At 44.5% G+C, this 22,701-nt stretch overlaps 1 protein-coding gene across 12 annotated transcripts in view; it reads left to right on the top strand.

Moving 5' to 3' along the window:
• CYFIP2 (cytoplasmic FMR1 interacting protein 2) overlaps positions 1-4,088 on the top strand; it is a 132,585-nt gene extending 128,497 nt beyond the window's left edge. For all 12 annotated transcript variants that reach the window (XM_072756754.1, XM_072756750.1, XM_072756756.1 and 9 more), the window contains one exon: positions 1,298-4,088. In XM_072756754.1, the coding sequence (XP_072612855.1) occupies positions 1,298-1,465 (168 nt within the window). In that variant the 3' untranslated portion in view covers positions 1,466-4,088. The remainder of the gene's footprint in view (positions 1-1,297) is intronic.
• Positions 4,089-22,701: the final 18,613 nt, after the last annotated feature.

The raw sequence follows: 22,701 nt of genomic DNA, 5'->3' as shown, positions 1-22,701 counted from the left end.
TTCCCCTTTTTGGCTATTGTGAATATGCTCCTGAGATCATGAGTGTACAGATATTTGTTCAAGCCCCTGCTCTCAGTACTTTTGGGTATCTCCCTACAAGTGGAATTGCTGGATTACACGCTAATTCTATTTTTAATGTTTGGGGAACTGCCATACTGTTTTCAGTAGTGGCTGCACCATTTTACATTCCCACCAGCAATGCATAAGAGTTCCAGTGTTTCCACCTCCCTCCTAGCATTTGGTGTTCTCTGGAGTTTTTGATAATAGCCATCATAATGGATATGAAGTCATAGCTCATTCTGATTTCAATTCCCATTTCACTAATGATTTAGTGATGTTGAACGTCTTTTCACATGCTTATTGGCTGTTTGTTTTCTTTGGAGAAATGTCCATTCAAGTCCTTTGTTTGCTTTTTAATTGGATTGTTTTGTTGTTATTGTTGAGTTGTAGAATTCTTTATATATTCTGGATATTAATCACTTATTTAATATTTGAGTTGCAGATATTTTCACCCATTCTGTGGGATTGTCCTTTCACTCTGTTAATAGTGTCCTTTGATGCAGATGAGTCTTCAATTTTGATGTGGTTTGTGTTTTCTTTTATTACTTATGTGTCACGTCTAAGAAATCATTGCCAAATTCAATGTCATGAAGATTTTTCTCTGTTTTCTTCTAAGAGTTTTATAGTTTTAGATCCTATGTTTAGGTCTTTAAACCACCTTGAAGTTTGTTTTTTTATATTGTATATTATATAAAGTAAGGATCCAGCTTCATTCTTTTGCATGTGGATACCCAGTTTTCCCAGCACCGTTTATTGAGAACACCGTCCTTTCTCTGTTGAACGGTTTTGGCACCCTTGTTCACCCTTGTTAAACATCATTTGCCCATATATGGAAGAGTTTATTTCTGAGCTGTCTATTCCATTGATCATAAATGTTTGGACTGAGTCCAGAATGACCAGCAGCCAATAAACCAGGCAAAATATGGGGTGCAGGGTGGGGAGAATATTCCAGACAAGAGGGATCAGCTTGCTGTAGCTGTCTTCATGCCAGTGCCATATTATTTTGATTATTGTAGCCTTGTAGTAAATTTTGAAACTGACAAAAGGTTTTATAGCCAAGTTAACATTTGATTGCTAAGCTCTGGAAACCCACAGAAGGTCTGTAAGCAAGAGAGTATCCTGATCACTGAAGCATCAGGACCCTGGACCCCAACCTCACTGAATTCTCTTGCTCTTGCTTTTTATTTCTCTGTCCCCTCCTCCTGCCCCTAACCTGCACATCCCTGTCTATCTGCAGCCCCTGAAGAAGATGGCCGACAGAATTAGGAAGTACCAGATCTTGAACAATGAGGTTTTTGCCATCCTGAACAAGTACATGAAATCCGTGGAGACGGACAGCTCCACCGTAGAGCATGTGCGTTGCTTCCAGCCACCCATCCACCAGTCCCTGGCCACCACCTGCTAGGTGGAAGATCCTGCAGATCCTTCACCTGGAGGAGAAGAAGCAGCAGGAGAGAGGAAGCCATGGCCAGCCTGCAGCAGGGTCTGACTGGACAGCACATGGGATAAGCCTGGAAGCAAACAAGAACCTCCCCAAACACATCTACACCTCCCAAGGGCTGGGCCTGTGCATGCTCTCCCATGACATCTCCATGGTGGTTTTTCCATAGCGTAAATGAAAAAAAAATGAAAAGAAACAGGGCAGTATGTGCTTTTTCTTTTCTTTTTTCCCTCAGCTGTGTTAAGAGCCCTAGTTTCACCCCTTCTTCATCTCACAGCCCTGCCCCCCCATCCGTGGTTGCTTCTCAAGACCTCCTCCCAGATGATAACCTCCTACTTGGTGCCCACATGTGACCTCAGGAGGGAAGTCTTAGTGCTGGAGACAAGAGCATGGCTATACCTCAAGATATCAGTCTGACCTGACAGGCGTGTCCCCACTTCTTGGCTTCTTCCCCTCCTCTGGCCCCTTACCACCAACAGTACTCGTGGACCAGACGCTAAGAGCCACGGAAGACAAAAGACAAGGTTCCTGGTACTGGCACCGTGATAGATGGTGTTGGCTCTGGGCCTTCCATGAACTCCCCAAACCACACTCCCCTCTCAGGGTGCTCCAAGGGAGAACTCAGAAATGCATTCACAGCTGTATCTCACTGAGTGGAATTAGGGTAGGAAGATGGTCAGGCCCGCTGTACAGAAGCAGTATTTATTGACATAGCCAGGAATTCCCTAACCCCGAACAAAAAGCTCTTAGACCATCTCAGCTTGATGAGGAAGTGGTTCCTTTATTCATCAAGCAAATACCGTGAGTAGCTGGACACTGGGAATGCAGCACCAAACGGTTCAGCTGTACTGCCCTCAGCACTAGCCGGTGACCAAATTAGGGACCACTTCTCTGCACAGACTCTCATCAAGGCAAACTCCCACGAGAAAGAAATTATTAAGAGGTTATTTCAACAGAAGCCCAAAGCATATTGGGGTCAGGGAGGTAAGGAATATAAGTAACACTTGTCAATGAGTGTTTAATACCAGGATACACTCCCAGAAAAGGAATCCTGTGTTGGTGAATCGGGACTTTCATCGTCCTAGAAGCTGAAAGATCCTTGGGATGTTTTATCTCTTGCTCTCAACGTCCTTAGTGTTCCTTAACTTAGATTTTGAGGCATGTGGCATTGCTCACAGGGGCATACCTACTTCGATTTCTCTGAACCAAAAGTCTTTGCAGAATGTCTCATTACAGAGCATCTCTTCTTCAAAGGGAGCCTGTGACCCTGAGCTTGTAAGAAAATATAAAGTGAGACATTTAATATCTCTCCCCCAACCCAGGTAGGCAAAGAAAGGAGAGAAAAATAGAACTGCACTGATCCCCTCCCTCAGGGCAGATAAATGGAAATGATAACCATTAGTCAGATGGCCCATTTTAACCCCATGGAAAGAGCAAAAACAGTCCATAGCAAGAGGGTTGTGTGATACACTCTGCTTACCGGGGAGGAGACAGGTGGGGCTCACCAAGTGTGCTCCAAGAGCCTACATCAGGATGTCCTGAGACGAGCACATTGGATTTCTGGGCCTGACCCCAAACCAATTAAGTTTGCATCTCTGAGAGTAGCAGGGAGATCTGCACTTCCCACAAGCGTTCTCAGTTGTTGTGTTGCACATGGAAATCTGAGGACCACTGCCATAGAGGGTCTCTTCACTCCCCACCTTGGACTTTGAATTCCCTCTGAGCCATGAAAGAAGATATTTATAGGGTAGGAAAACTACCGTCCAGGGTGGAAACTGGCAGCCTCCTGTCTGGACTTGCCACTTATCTTATTCTGATTTTTTTTTTTCCTCTTGATGAGCATAGATGTGTCCCAAAGGCGAAAGGGAGAGGCTATGCCACGTGGTCAAACATGCCTTCCAAAACCACATTAAAGTCTCTAAGCACCAGTGTTCTGAATCTTCACTCCTGTCTGGGGACAGTGGGTATTTCAGATAGGCGACCAACTATTAAATCCTAGAGTTTATTCCAAATCCTTGACCATTGCTTTTGTGGAGATTTGGATCATCCGTTTGATGGGATTGCTTTTTCAACAGCCAGCCCCTAGGTCCTGCATTCGTAAACCTGAGTCTAACCCCCTCGGTAGAATCCTATTATCTTCAGGAGATTGGACCCTGGTAAACTGAGGTCTTCACTTTAAGGAGAGACATTTCATTTCCCTCACTCGCTGGCAGCATTTATTTATGAATACCAAACAGGTTTAATATTCTTTCCTCTCTGATATTCCTGCCACCTTTTGATTTGATTTTTTGTGTGTGTCTAAGAACCAGGAAAAAAAAATCTTAGGTTTTAAAAAGTTTTAAAAAAAATTGTTTCAGAAACTGTCAAATGTACCATATTTGTATTAAGAGTTGTTGGGGATTTTTGTACAATGAATTTACATTTATTTATGGTGACTTCTATTTACGCTTGTGATCAAATAATGATGTTAAATTCTTAAACCATATTTGCTATGCAGCTGAAGATGATATTTTGCTTTGTATTTTGGGGTATCTGTGTTGAGTTGATAAACATTTCCATCTCCATTAAAACTGCTTCCAAACCAGCATCTTGGCCCTGATTCCTGGTCTTATTCCAGGGCTCATGGATCTGTGGAAGGTCACATGAACACTTGTGACTAAGGAAACATCCCAAAAGAGAATGGAAGGAGATAGGGAATAGGAAGCAGGTCAGTGCATCCTAAACTAATGGCTTGTTTTGCTTTCTCCTGGGGGCATGACCTTTATCAACTGACTTACACTGGACAAGATACAGGCTGGTAGTTCCTGCTCTTCAGGATTTCATAGTCTCACTGAATAATCCCTTGTTTCAGAGGAAAGATGGGAACTAATATTTAACGAGACCTGATGTGTTCAGGCACCGTGCTAAAACCCATCCCTCCATTTCTTTGAATCAGCCGCAGCCACTCTGTGTGTTATAGATCCCACCTTGGAGAGAGAGGCTCTGCAGTGTGTTTCCGCACAGTTACTAAGTGACAGTTCTGATTTGAACCCAGTTTCAAAGCCTGAGCTTTTTCTCTCATGCTGGCATGAACTGATCAGCCAGGCCAGACCCCGAACCTAGACTTAGGGCCACTGGATTTTTCAGGGTTTTGGGTAAGATAGAGCAGAGCCTGGTATCGGGAAAAAGCCCAGCATGGTGACAGGGGAGTTCCCAGGCTGAAGGTACCTCTCCCCCTCATCAGAAAGGGTGACACAAGAATACTAGAAGGTTGAGTTTAAAACCAACACTGGTACTTGGAGTCTCATATTTAATGGAGCAGCAACTTTCCTAAAGATGAGTCCTAGGGCATTATGACTCCCCTTTGGCTCTGGCCTTGGGCAGCCCTCTAATCTCTTAGGGCGTTGGTTCCCTCTTTTTCAACTTGGACAAAATAATCTGAGGTCCCCTCCAGCTTTACTATCCCGATTCCCAATAATGTCCCAGTGGGGTACTTTGAGGGGCCTGACTCACAAATTTGCAATCTTTTTCAGCCATGTGTCACCACCTTCCAAGGAATCTCATCATTATGGGTTGTATATTTGAGCTGGTGTAGATGGAATGCAATTGGTATAGTCCTGAGAGATGCTCAGTGAAAAGGGGGTTCTGTGGCCATGTGGATTTGGGGAACACCTCACGCTCTTTCCCTTCTTGAAGATCTCCAGTGTTGTGAGTCCTGCGGCACCTAATCAGCCTAGAATAGCACCACATTGCCTAGTGGCCATGACTTCAGGAACACCTTTCTCTGCAACACTAGTGACCCTCTCCTGGAACATGCTTTGAAAAATACTGGCCTAAGAACATAGAAATCCATGTTAGATATATACAAATAACAACAACAAGACTCCCAGAGGAGAAGGACCACTGACTTGCAGGCAGTCATAACGCCTGGGCACAATCTGGGAAGCAGGGACCTGGCAAAATATTGAAGGATTTCAGATAGAAAGGGGAAACATTTTCACAATGGGAGAGAATTGGGCAGCAAAACATATTCATGTGCTAAGGCTGCCATAACAAAATAGCACAGACCCCATGGTTTAAACAACGGAAATTTACTTTCTGGAGGCTAGAAATCCAGGACCAAGGTAACATCAGGGTTGGTTTCTTCTAAGAGTCTCTCCTTGGCTTTTTTTTTTTTTTTTTTTTCTCCTTGGCTTTTAAATGCCATCTTCTCCCTTTGTCTTCCCACGGTCTTCCGTCTGGCTGTGTCTGGGTCCTGATTTCCTCTCCTTAGCAGGACACCAGACGTATTACATTCAGATACATTCAAATGGCCTCATTTTGCCTAACCTACCTTGTTAAATAAAGGTTTTTGTCTCTGAATACAGTCCCATTTGGAGGTACTGGGGGCTAGGATTTTAACACAGGAGTTCTGGAGTGGGGGACGCAATTCATAACACTTGGGAAGAGAAAGTCTAGGTCTGAAAAAGCCTCTGTCTCTGGGGGCCCTGGACTTGTTTGAAGGTTGGGATACCATTGCTTTGAGAACACATCTTGAATACTATTTGCAAGACTCTGTATGATTAAAAACTGATCATAGTCACAGACTTAAAGGAACTCCTGGAGTTCTAGAAGGAATAAAACCATATCGTGAATAAGAATGTGATGGAGAGAATATGACAATTCTAATGATCACTAGCAATTATTGAGCTTCCTTATGCCAGGCATCAGAAAAAAATGCTTTAAATTCTTTATTCACTTAAATGTCACAAATTGTAGGAAGTAGGTACTGCTATTTACTCCCATTTCCTGTGCCAAATTCTGAGGCACAGATCTCATAGAGGGTAAGGAAAGGAGCTAGAATTCAAAGTCCAGTAAGTCTGGATCCAAATCCAAGGTCTTAACCACTAAGCATATAACAATATGCTTTGCAGCACCTCTATCCTAAAGGGATCCCAAGAGACAGTCACACCAGGTGTCTCTCAAGATCAGAGGAAAGCGTGTTCTTCCAGTTGGGGTAAGATAGAGTGAGGGCCATATCAGGGAGGACTTCAGGGAAGAGGTTCCATTTATTTTTTTTTTAAGATTTTATTTATTTATTCATGAGAGACACACAGAGAGGCAGAGACACAGAGGGAAAACCAGGCTCCCCATAGGGAGCCTGATATGGGACTCGATCTCAGGATCCCGGGATCATGACCCAAGCCAAAGGCAGATGCTCAACCACTGAGCCACTCAGGTGCCCAAGAGGTTCCATTTCTGGCTAAACTTGAAAAATGAGCATCTGGACACAAGGAGATGCAGGTACCAAAAGACTGAAGAGAAAGAATTTTCCAAAATCAAATGTTGGCCAAGAAGAGGCCCTGACCGGCTTATATCAGATTAGACCTGCTCCTGCCCCTAACCCTACACTTTACCAGGCCCTGAATGTCAGTCACAGTCTGCAAAACAATGCATGTGTGAAGTAGCATAGTGCATCTGCGTCCCTCAAAATCCGATGCTTGGTGCTGGCTCGGTAGCCTATGATCCTAAACATCCACCCTGTGACCGATGCTGTTCAGGCCCCAGTAGAAGCTTCACCCTGATTTTTAGGTCATGTCCTTGATTGCAGTGACCTCCAAGTGTAGTGAAGGTTTTGTGCACTGTGCTGCCACTGGCCCCAGGGGATGCATTCTGCTTGGGAGGCATGGAAGCTTGAGCTGTAGAGGCATACAGGTGAGGAAAGAGGGCAAGCCTACGAGAATGGCAATTTTAACCAAAAATCCAGGAGTGTTTTTGTGCCACAGAATGCAAGCAGCTTGAATTTGTTACTAGGCAAACAAATTTTTGTTTCACTGTTTCGATTTCTATTTCATTAGAACGGCATTTTTGTGGCATACGTCACATGCATTTTCATTTGAGGAAAGCCAATTTCTGTAAAATCTGTAAAAATATTTGTGCCCCCTTGAAGCAAATTAGACAAACCTAGATGACTTTGATTTTTTTGGTAATGTCAATAATAGTAAGCAATAATGCAGACCAAATGACTATAGTGTAAATTCAAAATGAATTTTATTTTCTCATAAGACCACTGCTCACTTTTTTGAGGATGTTCTGTGTCTTTATTTAAATTTTCAGTTCAGTTCTTTTATCCTATCTAAATCTAATTACTTGAACAGCATTTTGTCAGCAGTTCTATTGAGTGTCTGAAAATGGTTATAATGTGAAATGGTTATAATGTGATATGTGTTTCATCAAACATTCTATCTTTGAACAACAGCTCCATAAACTGTTGTAGGTAATTTTTAAAAAGGGGACATCCTTAGAGGCACAGTTGTAACCTATGTTGCCTAGTAACAAATTTTTTTTTGCATGACAAAGAAGATTCATATGCAAGTAATGCCAAACTAACTTGTTTACAAACTATTTTTTGGCTATCATGGTCAAAGTACTGTCCTGAGGAAGATCAGAACAAGGGAATCCACTGGCCACTTTTAGGGAGGTTTCCTTATCAATCCCAGAATTGAAAAAGTTGAAAAAACAAGAAATACTATATGCTCCAGATGCTGCAAAGAGTGAAAATGATATTGTAAGGGATATTTGTATAATAAAATGAAAATATTTTGTAATATTTTCTGTTATTATATGTGACCCCATTACAGTAGTTGAATGTGATTGGTAAAATACCTTGCTTATTTTTTAATCTAAGTAGTGCTTAAAAAATCCTATTGACAATTTCAGGTGCCATCCTCTTACCAGAGCAGAATTTCTTCAAACTAAAATTAATGAAAACCAAAGAGTTACAGTGACTCAAGAAAGGTTGTCTGATCTGGTCTAACGGACAATAGGGCACAAATGGTATAAAGAAAACTTCTGGGCAGCCCAGGTGGCTCAGCGGTTTAGTGCTGTCTTTGGCCCAGGGTGTGATCCTGGAGCCCTGGATCGAGTCCCACGTCGGGCTCCCTGCATGGGGCCAGCTTCTCCATCTGCCTGTCTCTGCCTCTCTCTCTCTCTGCCTCTCATGAATAAATAAATAAAATCTTAAGAAAAAAAAGAAAAAGAAAGAAGAAAGAAGAAAGAAAGAAAGAAAGAAAAGAAAGAAAGAAAGAAGAAAGCTTCTGAGTGTTCTCACCCCGTGGAAAATGGAAAGGTGACATGTGAGGTGATGGGTGAGTTAATTAACTTAGTTGTGATGATCATTTCACAGTGAACACATGTATCCACACATCTCATTGTACACCTTAAATATATACAATTTTTATTTCAATTGTATCTCCAGAAAGGCTGGGAGGTCTGGATTATAACATACAATGTTACTAAAATGAAGGCAAGAAAGATAAAATGTATAGTATAAATGCATATTAATTTAGGAGTTCGATTTATAGTTTTGTTTTTTCATCCCCACACCACCGGCCCAACAACAGAACGTCCAAGAATATGCAATAATAATTCAGTCCTCTGGTGTTTTTCCCAGCTCCCAATCCTATAAAACCCTCAACCTGACCTGTACCTTCTTTTGTGTTATAAAGGTATATTTCTTTGTCAGGAAGACAGCATATTTTCTAACCACTTAATAGTGTGCTGTAGAACTTTGATGTCGACACATACGATACTTGGTACCTTTGACCCAGTCCCTGCAGAGGGTTGGAGGGCTCTGACTGCCTCCAGCTGCGCTAGTGTGAGTAAAGCCAGAAGGGGGAAGGGGACCGAGACCCATTTGCTCCCCTCTAGGCAAGGAGGCGAGGAACCAGCCCCCCCCCCCAGGCAGTTCCCCCCCATCTGGTTTGATTTACCCGGATCCCCTGGGGGGCTCCCTTCCAGCCCGCTCGCCTTCCCAGATGCGCGCCCCCCGCTGGCCCAGAGCTTCCGGCAGGATGGGGCGAGCGGGGCTTCCCTGGGAAAATATGCTGGGAGATGCTATCGGAGCTAAAAATACTAAGCTCCGCCTTCATTAGTCAGAATAAAGCCCAGGGATTTCTGCCTTCTGGAGTTGCAGATCAACGGGAAAATGGGAAATCAAAGAGCCTCCTGGTTGGGGCTTTTCTTACACCACTTTGTGGCCGGGATGCAGGCGGGAGCTGGAGGAGGCTCGCTGCTCCCCCTGGGGCTGCAAGGGCCTCGGCAGCACAGCCCGGCCCGCCCCCGCGGCTCGAGCAGGCTCGTGTAATCTGCATCCCCCTGTTGTACCTGAGGACCCGACTCCGAAAACAGGGGAAGGTGAACAGCCCCATCACTGGCCTCTCCAATTCATCCTGGACCCAGGCTGTCCCTGGCCCCCTGCAGGTGCCCACGTTGCCCGGGCCTGCCAGGAATGCTTGCCCGCCCCCCCTCCACCTCCCTGTCCTCACAGACTAAGCATTTTTGTCCTTCAAGCCTCACTTCATTTTTTTTTAATTTTTTAAATTGGAGTTCAATTTGCCAACATCTAGCATAACACCCAGTGCTCATCCCGCCAAGTGCCCCCCATCAAGCCTCACTTCAAATGCCCTTCCTCCTGGAAACCTAGTCCCAGTCTGGGAAATACTCTGTGCATCCCCTACTTGATGCTCTGGTCATTTATCAAAACTGTGGTCCACGGTGCACTGTGACCATTTGATGAGTACAATCCATGAGTACAGGGATGGCAGGTGTCTTGCGCACCATCCTAGCGCCCGAGCTTTTCACGGCAGGCGCCAGACACATCGAGAGTGTTCCATCTGTGTCTGCTGACTGACTCCATTCCCCTGCTCCCTCAGAAAGCTTGCTGTGTGGTTGGGTCAACAAGTTAGCCTGCCTCAAAACAGCAGCCATCATAAAAGAGAAGAGAAAAAAGGACTAATTGTCTGGTGCGGACGGTAGGCATCATGGTTTTACCCTACAGGGGTGTAGGGAGGACTGTGCAGGTGAGCTAGGAGAGGGAGGGACACAGACAGGAGTAGTGGCTGGGCGTGCAGCTGGGGGACAGTGCGCAGACACAACCTGCTGGGAGCTGTTGGGAGTGATTTTCTCCCTCTTGGGACCCTTCTCGGCCAAGAATAGAGATGAAAGAGAGTGATTAAAAACTTGGTTTTTGAAAACTCAACTCTGCAAGGGACTAGCAAGTTCTCTATCTCTCTGAATATTAGGTTCCTTATAATAAGAATAGTAACAGTGATAATTCCTATTTCTGGGGTTGAGAGAATAGAATAATATCACAGTATCCCCCCTTTTCTGTCATTTCATTTTCTGTTTCAGTGACCCATGGTCCACTGTGATCTGGAAGCAAATGAACCTCTTTCTGGTGTGTTGTCAGTAGTAGCCTAGTACTACACCACATGACACTACACCATTCACCTCACTTCATCTCATCACGTAGGCATTTTATCATCTCACACCATCACAAGAAGAGGGAGTACAATACAAGAAGACATTTTGAGGGACCCCATTCACATTATGATGGTGTATTGCTATTGTTGTTAATCTCTTACTGTTTAATTTATAAATTAAACATTTTTAAGTATGTATGTAAGAAAAAACATTATATATATATATATAGTTCAGTGACAGTTTCAGGAGTCCACTGGGGGTCTTGAAACATAATCCCTGTGGTTAAGGGGAGACTGCTGCAAATCATGTTAGCACAGGGCCTGGCACATTGTCAGTGCTCAATGACTGGAACTGATTCAGAAAAGAGGGTTCAGGGATCCCTGGGTGGTGTAGAGGTTTGGGACCTGCCTTTGGCCCAGGGCGCGATCCTGGAGACCCGGGATCGAATCCCACGTCGGGCTCCCGGTGCATGGAGCCTGCTTCTCCCTCTGCCTCTGCCTCTCTCTCTCTCTCTCTCTCTCTGTGACTATCATAAATAAAAATTTAAAAAAATTAAAAAAAAAAAAGAAAAGAAAAGAGGGTTCAGTCAGCCAGGATCATTTGTTTTCCTCTCTGCAGCCAAGGGTCCTATTTCCTTCTTTCCAACCTGGGTTTCCCCTTCAGATTCCCTAGGGAAGTTCAAAGCATATCATAGAAGAGCTCATTACTCCTTCTCCCCATTCAATCCAAGGCTATTTTCCAACAGAGTCAAGAATCAAGAGGTCTAGAGGAGAGAGAGGAAACCACTTGGAGGGTACTGCCCCAGAAATTAGAAAGCCAGGAAGTCAGATTGAGTTATTCCTAAAAACCAAAGGGGAGAAGGCAAGGCCTATTTCCCCATCCCAGCCCTTTTTGGAAAGGCCCTTGAGCTCTGAAGAGAAGCTCAGGATTAATTCACAGGACCTGGAGCCTGCAGCCAGGGGTCCCTGAAGGGGTCTTCTATGTGACCACTTCCTACTCCAACAGAGGGGAAGACCAGCCTGTGGGAGGCCTTTACTGCCTGTGTTTGCTCAGTTAAGAAAATTTTCCTCATCTATAATTTGAGGTGTTTCCAACACCCCAGCTGAGCCCAGGAATGCATCCCATATTCCTCCTTCCTTGAAGACAAAGGGTATTCAAGCCAAAGAGTACTTGGGATCAGGAACTGTGAGATCTGGATCTAGTCCTAGTTTTTCTTTTCTTTTTTTTTAAATTTTTTTTAAAGATTTTATTTATTATTCATGAGAGACACAGAGAGAGAGAGGCAAAGACACAGACAGAGGGAGAAGTAGGCTTCATGCAGGGAGCCCAATGCGGGACTCGATCCTGGATCTCCAGGATCATGCCCTGAGCTAAAGGCAGATGCTTAAATAAATTTATTATTTAAAAAATAATAATAAAAAAAATAATAAAGGCAGATGCTTAACCGCTGAGCCACCCAGGCATCCCAAGTCCTAGTTTTTCTACCTCAGGACTCTTTTTCTCCATCTTTAAAATGAGTACAGTACCCCACATGACCTCTAGGGACTCCTCCCAACAATCTGATATTTCTCAAACCACAGACATGAATCTCAGCCTACCTTTGGGAAATGGGGAAAGGAAAAGAAAGCTGAGGCCCTGAAAGGACAGCTCTAACCTTAGGAGGTCTGGGAACGAGCTTTGGGGGTCCATGGTTTCTCTGAAATAGTAGACACATATATAGGTGCATCTTTTTCTACTTCAGAGAGGGAGCTTCATGGATAGCCTCATATTCCCAAAGGAATCTAGACAAGTTAACAACTTCTGGTCTAAAGAGGATGCAGCCCTGTATTGGTCTCCTGTTTATTGCTGCTTTAACAAATGACTGCCAATTTAATGGCCTCAAGCAATCCAAATTTGTTGCCTTACAATTATGGACATCAAAAGACCAAAGTCTTCCAACTTAGTCACTAGGCTAAAAATCAAGATGTCAGCAGAGCTGATTCCTCCTGGAGTCTGCAGAGAACCATCGGTTCCTTGCCTCTTGCTGTTTCTGGAGGTTGTGCCTCATAGTCATGTCCCTTCAGCCTCTCCTTCCCTTCTCAAGTGACTTTCTCCTCTGGCTCTAAACCTCCTGCACTCTCTTAAAAGGACCCTAGTAATTTAATTGGACCCACCCAGATAATCCAAGATAATCATCCCACTCCAAGATTCTTTTTTTTTTTTAAGATTTTATTTATTTATTCATGAGAGACACAGAGAAAGAGGCAGAGACATAGGCAGAGGGAGAAGCAGGCTCCCCAGAGGAAGGCTGATGTGGAATTCCATGCCAGGACCCCAGGATCATGCCCTGAGCCGAAGGCAGACACTTAACTGCTGAGCCACCCAGATGGCTTCCTACCCCAAGATTTTTTTTTTTTATGATAGTCACACAGAGAGAGATAGAGAGAGAGGCAGAGACATAGGCAGAGGGAGAAGCAGGCTCCATGCACCAGGAGCCCGACGTGGGATTCGATCCCGGGTCTCCAGGATCGCGCCCTGGGCCAAAGGCAGGCGCTAAACCGCTGCGCCACCCAGGGATCCCTACCCCAAGATTCTTAATCACATCTACAAAATCGCTTTTATGATGTGAGGTAGTAAATTCCCAAATTCCAGAGATTAGGACATGGATATGGGGAGGGGGTGCTAATTAATATTCAGCCTACTACAAACCCATTGAGAGGAAACATTTTTAAATAAGCAAACCCTTTATCTCAGAAATTTCACTTCCAGAATTTCTCCTATGGGTATAACTACCACATGTATAAAGATATGTTCAAGAATGTCCATTATAGCAGAGTTCACAATATTAAAACCGGAAAACAACCTGTCCTACTGATAATCAGTAGAACTGTAATTAAATAAGTAGGAAATATTCGTACATTGGGATATTCTAAAAAGCAACATTCTAAATATAATAAACTATCTTCATATATACTAATATGAAAAAGTCTGCAAAATACCTTGTAAGGTAAAAAAAGCAACTTGAAGTGCAATCTGTATAATGTGATCCCATCTTTAAAAAGAATGTACTCTTCTGTGGGTATGTGTGCATAATTTCTGGATAGATCTTAAAGAATCTGTTAGTGTTGGTGACTGTCTCTTGACTACAGAATAGCCAGTGGACTTTTATCCTTCACTTTATACCCTTCTGAACTGCAATTTTTTAATTAAAAATTATTATAAGTTTTATAATTTGAAAACCATACATTTAGAGGTAGGGATGCCTGGCTGGTTCAGTGGGTAGAGCATGCAACTCTTGATCTTGGGGTTATAAGTTCAAGCCCCATGTTGGGTGTAGAGATTACTTAAAAAAAATCTTTAAAAAAAAGCCCCATCATTTCAACTGAAATTCAGCAGTTTGAGGAAAAAAGAGGTGGGAGCAGGGTCACAGCTCTGAGGTCATCTTTAGGAAACTCTGATAAGCAGGCATGAGGGAGAGCAAGTATCTCTTCTTCCTGTAACTTCAGCTCCCATCGCACCCCCCCCAAACCCCCCCGCTGCTACTGGAGCCAAGAAAAGAAGAAAGTTAGTATACAGTTGTGGAGCCTTGGTGTCACTTAGGCCTGGGGTTGCATTCCGGTGCTACCGCTAACCAGCTTCATGGTCTTGGTCTTAAACTCAGTGAAACCTCTGTGTGAAATGGTGATAATATGCTTTTCTTTGATGTGAGACTTTAAGTTAGGTATGTTATGTGCGTGCACCACAGGGATTAGCACTCAATGATTTATAGTTTCGATTATTAGTAAGATTGACTTAACCAGAGAAGGCAGCTTCAAGGCTTAATTTAACCATGTTAAGGGTAAAGTATCAGTGGATTTTTACATGTGTATGCAACTGTTGAAGCTGCCATTCAGATACCATAGAGATCACTCTCAGCCTTCACTATTCTTTATGAAGTGCTGCCTCAATAGAAATGCACGTTCAAAATTTTAGGACTTCTTCCCCCCTTTGGCCAAAAGCCAAGGGTTATTAACCTGACTCCCCTGAAATTCAGTGATGAGGATGTACAGATAGGTGGGTGCATCTTTCTGGGGCAAGGGTTCATAATCTTTGTCAGATTCTTAAAGGGATGTGAGGGCCCCTAAAAAGAAAAGGTAAAAATCACCAGTTAGGCCCTTTTCTAAAATGAGGGCCACTCACTCCTGATTCTGCTAGGGTGTGACTATAGGTCAGACCACTCCTCACAGACCAGGCTTCCTGGGAAGGCAGGACTCGAGATGGAGAGACACAAACATATTTATTGAACTAGTCGCAAAACAAACATCTACATTTTTGTTTGCAGGGCGAAATGCAGATAATTATCACCAGTTCATCCTCAGCTCAACTGAAAAAAAAAAGGTGTGGCTTTTTAATGGGCCCAGCGCCTGGTCTGCAGCCAATCCAGACGTGGCTCCGCCCACGCCCCCTCCCCCGCACCCCCACGGGGCAGAGGTCCTCGGTGGAGGGGCGGCTTAGCCCCCTCTGCCACCTGACAAGGGGTGAAGAAACCTTAACCCACGCTCTGGATTCCTTTGGGGCTCCTCATCCAGTCCCTGCTCACAAACCAGAATTTCCAGTGTGACTGTGTTGGCCTTGACAGCAGCAGAGGAGGAGGCTTGGGCGCCCACTGCAGTGGCTCTGCACCCCAGGTGGGGGCGGGGGGCAGACTCTGCTCACGGGCCTTTCTCCTGGAACGAGACAGGTGGGAGAGTGCATCTCAGAGAAGGAAGGCGGCATGAGAAAGAAGCCCTGAGGGGAGGAATATGGAAACTGAAACCCCAGCTCCTAAATATATTCATCACGTGCCTGTATGGAGCGCTTGTTGGATGTACACCAGGCCCTGGGCTGTACACAAGCTCTACATCAAGAATGGGGTTTGAACCAGACAGCGAAGGTGTGAATCATAGCTTGGCCACTTTGTAGCTGTGTGGCCCTGGGCCAGCTGTGTGTGTGTGTGTGTGTGTGTGTGTGTGTGTGTGTGTGTGTGTTAGGACCCTCTTCTGTAGTAATGCGCCTCGCAGTAATATCCACCCTAAACTCCTAAGCATAACTTCTAAGCTGGCCCCTGCCTAGAACTCCGATTTTTTAAAAACTCGAGATACAATCCACTTACCATAAAGTTCATCCTTTACAAGTGTACAATTTAGCGGTTTCTCATATATTCACAAAGTTGTCCAACAGTCACCATTATCTAACTCTAGAACGTTTTAATCACCCCCAAAGGAAACCCCATACCCTTTAGCAATCACTCCACATTTCCATGCCCCCCTCTCCCCCGCCCCCACCCCAGCCCCAACCATTAATCTACTTTTTGTTTCTATAGATTTACCTACTCTGGACCCTTCATATAATATGTGGCCTTTTATGTCTGACCTCTTTCACTGAGCATAATGTTTTCAAAGTTCATGCATGTTGTAGCATGTATTAGGACCTCATTCCTCGTTATGGCCAAGTAATACTCCATTGAATGAATGTGCCAAACTTTGTCCATTTATCAGTTGATGAACATTTGTGGTGTTTCCACCTTTTGGACACTGTGAATAATGCTGATATGAACATTTGTGCACAAGTTTTTGTGGGACCAGTTTTTGTGTTTTTATTGCTCTTGGGTCTATACTAGGAGCAGATGATTTTATGTTGTACCTCCCCCATCAAAAGGTTTTTCCTTCTGCTCCTCAAACAAACCAAGTTTGCTTGCACCTCAGGGCCTTTGCACTAGCTGTTCCCTTTGTCTGGAAGGCTCTTCCCCCAGATTTTTTTAATGGTTCACTCCTTGTCAATCAATCAGATCTCAGTTTAAATATCACCACCTCTGTGAGGCCTTCCCCAACCATTTTGCCAGTCATTCTCTGTCCTTACTCTATTTTATTTTCTCTATATTAATTATTATACTCTGATTTATTTTTTATTTAGTTGTTTGCTTGTTTGTAGCATGGCTACCCCTTCTAGAATGTAAGCCCCATAAGAACAGGATCTTGTCTATTATGGCATTGGCTATCCCAGGCTGCTAGAACTGATACATAGTAAGCACCTATGAGATCTTAGTTATTATTACTTGAGTATAATAATACACAACTAACTTTCACAGGAAAGTTAGAAACTTGGTACCATGATTATCTCCATATTACAAACAGAAACTGAGACTGAGAGAAGTTAAGTGATTTAGCTAAAATCACAAAACTAGAAAGTGTTGGAGCCTGACTCTAAAGAACCATCTGGCTCAAAAGCCAGCGTCTCTTGCACAAAGCTTACTGCTTACCCCAGCTTTCCTTCCTGAACGTGTCTTAGCTTTGCAAAGTGACAATTCCAGCAAGGATTCCTCTGATCTCAGACAAGAGACAGGGAGAGAAGGCAGATTTGGGGAGACTGTTGGGTCTGGCAGCACCGAGAGGCCTGGCCCCAGGGGAAGGCGTGTAGGGCACCCCTCCACACACACCTTCTGGAAACTGTGGCTGGACAAGGGGCTCCTGAGAGCTGCCAGCAATCCCTGGCCTCCCTCCAGCAAGGCCCCGGTGAGTCCTGGCTGCCAGCAGCAGACTCTCTAAAGTAGCATCCACACCTCGGACTCATGGACAGTGCCATGGACACTTGGGTAAACTTCATTTTATGCAAACTCTAGTAGGAACAGTGACAATTAACTATTTTATGCCAGATGCTATCCTGAACACTTTTCTTGTATTAACTCACTGAATCCCCCAGTTTGCCTGATGAGGTGTACACCGTATTGTCCCTATGTGACTGATGAGGAAATTGAGGCCCAGGAAGGTTAAGTGACCTGCTCAAGGACACTTGGCTAGGGAATGGCAGAGGCAGGATATAAGTCCAGTCCATCCGATTCCAGGTTCCTGCTTTTAACCACTGCTCTACCCTGCGTGTGTCTCAGTGGTGAGTTTGAGAACAAAGCTTCTATCCTTATAGCTCTATGACTGTGGATTATCCACATAAGCTCTCTGGCCTTTAGTTACTTTATCTGCATGAATGGAAAAGAATCAGCTTCCCTCCCAAGAATGTTCTTTAGAATAGGATGTTAATAGGTATTATGTTAATAGGATATTAATAGGGGTGAGGCATGGGAATTCCATGATGAGCAGGGTTTGGAATACTCTGGGTCAAACTACACTGAGCAGGATTCTTTACAGGCAGGACGTCTCAGTGTCTTTAACATGCTAATATGCTGTGAGCATCTCACAGAGGACAGCTGAGAATGCAGCATTTCCCAAACTTTATTGAACATGGGACAATGTGGAATGATGTCTCAGGATCACAGTTTGGGAAACACTCATTAAAGAAGGTTTTTGTAGGAGAAAAGCAATTTTTCCTGAGACCAGATAGATTTCTCTTCCATTTCCCTACTTTCACTTGCTGGGAAGAAAGGGACCTGTAGACAGACTTTCACCAACTCCTTCAGGCTTGTAGGGGACCTTTCAGACATTTAGCAGGAGATGAGGAACCAGAACCCATTTCCTGAGCACATACTATGTGCCAGCTCTGTGATTATGACATAGGTTGTCTTTTGTGATTCCCAAAACAGCCTTTTGGGGCAGGTTTAATTTAAGAAGTCAAGATAATGTTGCAGATGAAAATGTTGGCTTTGGAGTCAGAAAAACAAAACTTTGCCTACCATTTAATAATTGTAGCTGTATGCCTTGTGCAAACCACATATCTTCTCTGTGCCTCACTTCCACATCTGTAAAATGGATACTACAACACCTGCCTCATAAGGTTAACGTGAGGATTTGCTGTGTTGTAATAAATGCAAAGCACTTACACAGAATCTACACAGAGTAGGTATTCAGCACGAGGTAACTTTATGATTATCATTACCATCATCATTATCTTTGTTTTACAGATAAGGGAGCTGAGACCCAGGAAAGGTAAGTAACTTGCTCAAGGCCACACAGCCATTGTGTGTGGTGGAGGTGAGACCCACACACAACTCAAACTGCTCTTCCTCCCCAGAAGCCCTGAAGGAGGCTGAGCTCTTCACAGGCTGGCAAGTAAAACACATCACCCTCCCCATACTGCTACAGCCCTCTCACACGGAATGCCACTCTAGAGTGCGTGGGAACCTCCCACAGGGACTCAGACTATACCACCTGCAGGAGAGTTCAGACCCACTTGGCCACAAGGTGACTGTGTCTCAAGACCCTTACAAGTTGGCCTGGAGAATTAAGGTCCTGTGCACACAGGCATCCCTTCAAGAGTCTCTCCATGCAGTAAAGTCTCTGGCTATTCTTCTGAGCCCCAAACCAGTTCTAGGGGAGCATCTCATAAGAAGAATGGCTGATACAAGCATTGTGTGCTCAGGGGGCCACACAGGCCCCCCAGTATCAACCTAGGATTTTCCTAGTCCTAGCATGGATGGGAGATGGCTCAGTGGCTGCTGCAGGGGAGGGGGCAGCAGGGGATAACATGGAGGCCAAGGTGACAAGGTTCTAGGCTCCTGCCCCATATCAATGAAAGAAGCACCTCTTAAACATTTGTAGGTTGTCCTTCCATTTAGCTTTCTCCTTGGAAAAAAAAAATGTTTGGTACCTACCTCCATCTCATTAAGAAAAAAAAGGCTTTAAAAACCACTATCTAGTCCTTCCTTTTCATTGCACATATTGGGGAAACTGAGGCCCCGATGAGAAAGACCTGCCTCTGGTCCCAGTATATGAGTGGTCCCAGAATGAGGACTGGAAGCTCACATTCTCTGACCATTTAATACCAACCTCTCAGATATCAAAGTCTAAGATGGGTTAATTGATTAAACCCAAAAGGAAAAACAGAGCCTAAGTTTTGTCCTTTCTCAAATTGACTCTTCCCGCTTTAAAAGCAGTCCTCCCTGTGGCCACCGAGCACATGGTGCCCTTGTCCTCCCTGTTCCCACAGAACAAATGCTAAGCACCAAACAGGTGCAGGAGCAGGGCATCACTATGCTCCCCAGGGCCCCTCACCTTGAGTCACCAGCCCCAGTAATGACTCAGACAAGCAAAAGGTAGGGAATCCCGGCTTAGCGACTTATTATCTGTGTGACTTTGAGCAAGTCACCAGACCTCCCGGACTCTCACCATCATCAGCTAGCTGTAAAACTAGGGTACTCCATTGCCTTGTACGACTACCATGAGGATCAGAGTTCATACATGCAAAGAACCTGAAACATAGAGGTTGTGCAGCAGTAGTTCATCTCAGTATTGTTATGTTAACGGTAGCTGGTTTTCCACAGGATCTGAAGATCTTTTCCATGAATTAAGTGCATTACACTCTCCGCACATCCACACCAAGGCCAAACAATGCTGCACTTCCCCATAGATTTCTCGCAGCGAGCTCTGCCCTCTGTAGGAATTTGAAACTTCTTCCACTTGTGGGCAGATCCTCTGATAAAGGATCCCCTAAATGCAGTGTGATCAGCCTGAGGATTGCAATCAAGAAATGGCTCTAGAATCAGCCTGCTGGATTTCATCTTGGCTGCACTGTTTGATTCCTGACAAGTTACTTTGCCTTTCTGAGTCTCAGTTTTCTCATCTCTAAAATGCGCATCATAGCAGCACCTGACTCAAGAGTCTTACTGTGAAGAGTAAATGGGACAGTGTGTATGAAGTCCTTAGTGCACTGGCTCATCCTTAAAAAGTGGCCGAAAAATAATAACTCTCATTTTTTGCCCCATGGTCGAGCTTTTCTGCGCATAAACAAAGCATCGTGGGAGATAAAAGTGCTGGATTAGGGTTGGAGTGATTATCAGTAAGGTTCTGATTCTGCCACAAAGTAGCAGAGACGTTGGGCATGACCTTTTCCCTCTTGTGGCCTCAGTTTCCCCTTCTGCAGACTAAGAGAGTTGATTAGTTCAGCTCTAACTCTGAAGGTTGTAAGGATGGTCCCAGTCTTCCCAGCTACCCATACAGAGCAGGGCCAGCAAGAGGTCTGGGAAGAAGCGTCTGACCTCTGCAAACCAGCTCCTTAGTTAAGAGAGCTGTTCTGGGAATCTGCAAGTCCAGCTTGAAGTGTTGTCTTTACCATTGTGCGTGATCTTGGTAAAGTCACTTTACCTTTCGGAACCTTAGTTCCGTTATCTGTAAATGGGACCTAAAATGGTACCAGAGTACAGGATTGCAATGATCACGTGAGCCAATGCCTGCAAGGTGCTTAGCACACAGAGGACGCAGTCAGTAACAGTGTGTTGTTTTAATAATCATTATTGATGCCAGCTGCATGTGGACTCATCCCTGGGCATGGTGCTCTTCTTAGAGCCAGTCTGAGTGCACCTGTGGCCATTCCAAGTATTGTTTCTGGTGACAGTAAAGCTTTTTATGAGAACAGCAGCCATCCTGGGGACCCACATAAAGAAGAGGAGTTGGCCAGCCTCTGCATGCCAACAGTCAAGATTCCCATGATTCCAGGTCAGTGTGAGGGAGGTGATAGCCATCTGTCCTTCCCCACCCTGCCCAGAAGACCAGCTCTGCAGGGTTGGAAAGGACCACAAGCTGCATCTTGTCTAGCCCTTTTACGTGGGGTAAGATGCCAGGAGGGGAAGTGACCTACTCAAGTCTCATGGCATGTTACTAGACCTAGAACATTCAGTCTGTGTAGTATTAAAAGGGTATTTGCGTTTGATTCTTGGCTTCTTGACTTACAGGCTTGGTGACCTCACTGCACCTCATTCCTCATCTGGAAAATGGGGATAATAATAAAACCTGCTTCCCAGGATTGCTGAAAGATTGCATGAGCATGCATATACATATATGCGTATAACTTATAAGCATGTGGGATCCCTGGGTGGCGCAGCGGTTTGGCGCCTGCCTTTGGCCCAGGGCGCGATCCTGGAGACCCGGGATCGAATCCCACATCGGGCTTCCGGTGCATGGAGCCTGCTTCTCCCTCTGCCTGTGTCTCTGCCTCTCTCTCTCTCTCTCCCTGTGTGACTATCATAAATAAATAAAAATTAAAAAAAAAAACTTATAAGCATGTAACACATAACAAGTCCTCTATAAATAACAATGTCCAATAGAAATATAATGTGAGCCACTATGTAATTTTCCATCATTTTGTAGCCACTTTACAAAAAGAAGTAGAGAAAATTAATTTTGATAATATATTTTATTTAAACCACAGTATCCAAAATATTATTTCAGCATGTGATCAATAATAAAACGTTATTAATAGTTTATATTTTTTATCTTATTAAGTCTTTGAAATCTGGGTGCGTTACAACCTGGGGAAGATTTTGGCAATTATCTGGGATGCTTTTGGTTGTCACAATCAGGGGAGCCTAGGAATGGGAGGCAGTGTGTGCTACTGGCATGGAACCAGGAATACTGACAAGAATCTCACTGTTCAGGGAGGCCTGGGTGGCTCAGCGGTTGAGCATCTGCCTTCAGCTCAGGTCGTGATCCTGGGGTTTGGAATCGAGTTCTGCATTAGGCTCCCTGTATGGAGCCTGCTTCTCCTTCTGCCTATGTCTCTGCCTCATTTTCTCTGTCTTTCATGAATAAATAAATAAATAATTTTTAAAAATCCTGCAGTGCATAAGACAGCCCCCCACAACAAACAATTATGTGGCCCAAAATATTAACAGTGCTTAGCATAATTCACAGTAGCCTCTTTCCACATTCTCCATGGTCACGTGGAGCTGGTGGCTACCGTATTGGGCAGGGCTATTCTGTAACATAAAGCATTTGGACGTGCACTTAGAAGGACCAAAGTTTTAGGAATTTGGGTTTTGGAAAATTAGTTTTTTCCTGTTCATGGGGAATAACTGGCTCACCAGAGCCTGGCTGGCTGAGGACAGAGCCCATCTGTCTCTGGCTGGTCAGACCCTTCCAAAGTCACCGCCCTCCCCTCGTAGACGAGCCTGGGACGGACAGTGAACCCTGTTGTTCTTCTCTGGGGAGACAATGCTGCAGGCCCTGCTACCTGCCTGACAGTGCTATTGTGGCTCCGGGAGAAAAGGGCTTTGTCAGGACAGCAGGCGAGGAGACTGCGGTTCAATGGGGCTCATTATA

The sequence above is a fragment of the Vulpes vulpes genome, chromosome 4, assembly GCF_048418805.1.
Source record: "Vulpes vulpes isolate BD-2025 chromosome 4, VulVul3, whole genome shotgun sequence".
Taxonomy (NCBI): domain Eukaryota; kingdom Metazoa; phylum Chordata; class Mammalia; order Carnivora; family Canidae; genus Vulpes; species Vulpes vulpes.
The sequence above is the reverse complement of the archived record's forward strand: the minus strand, read 5'-3'. Positions and strand labels throughout refer to the sequence as shown.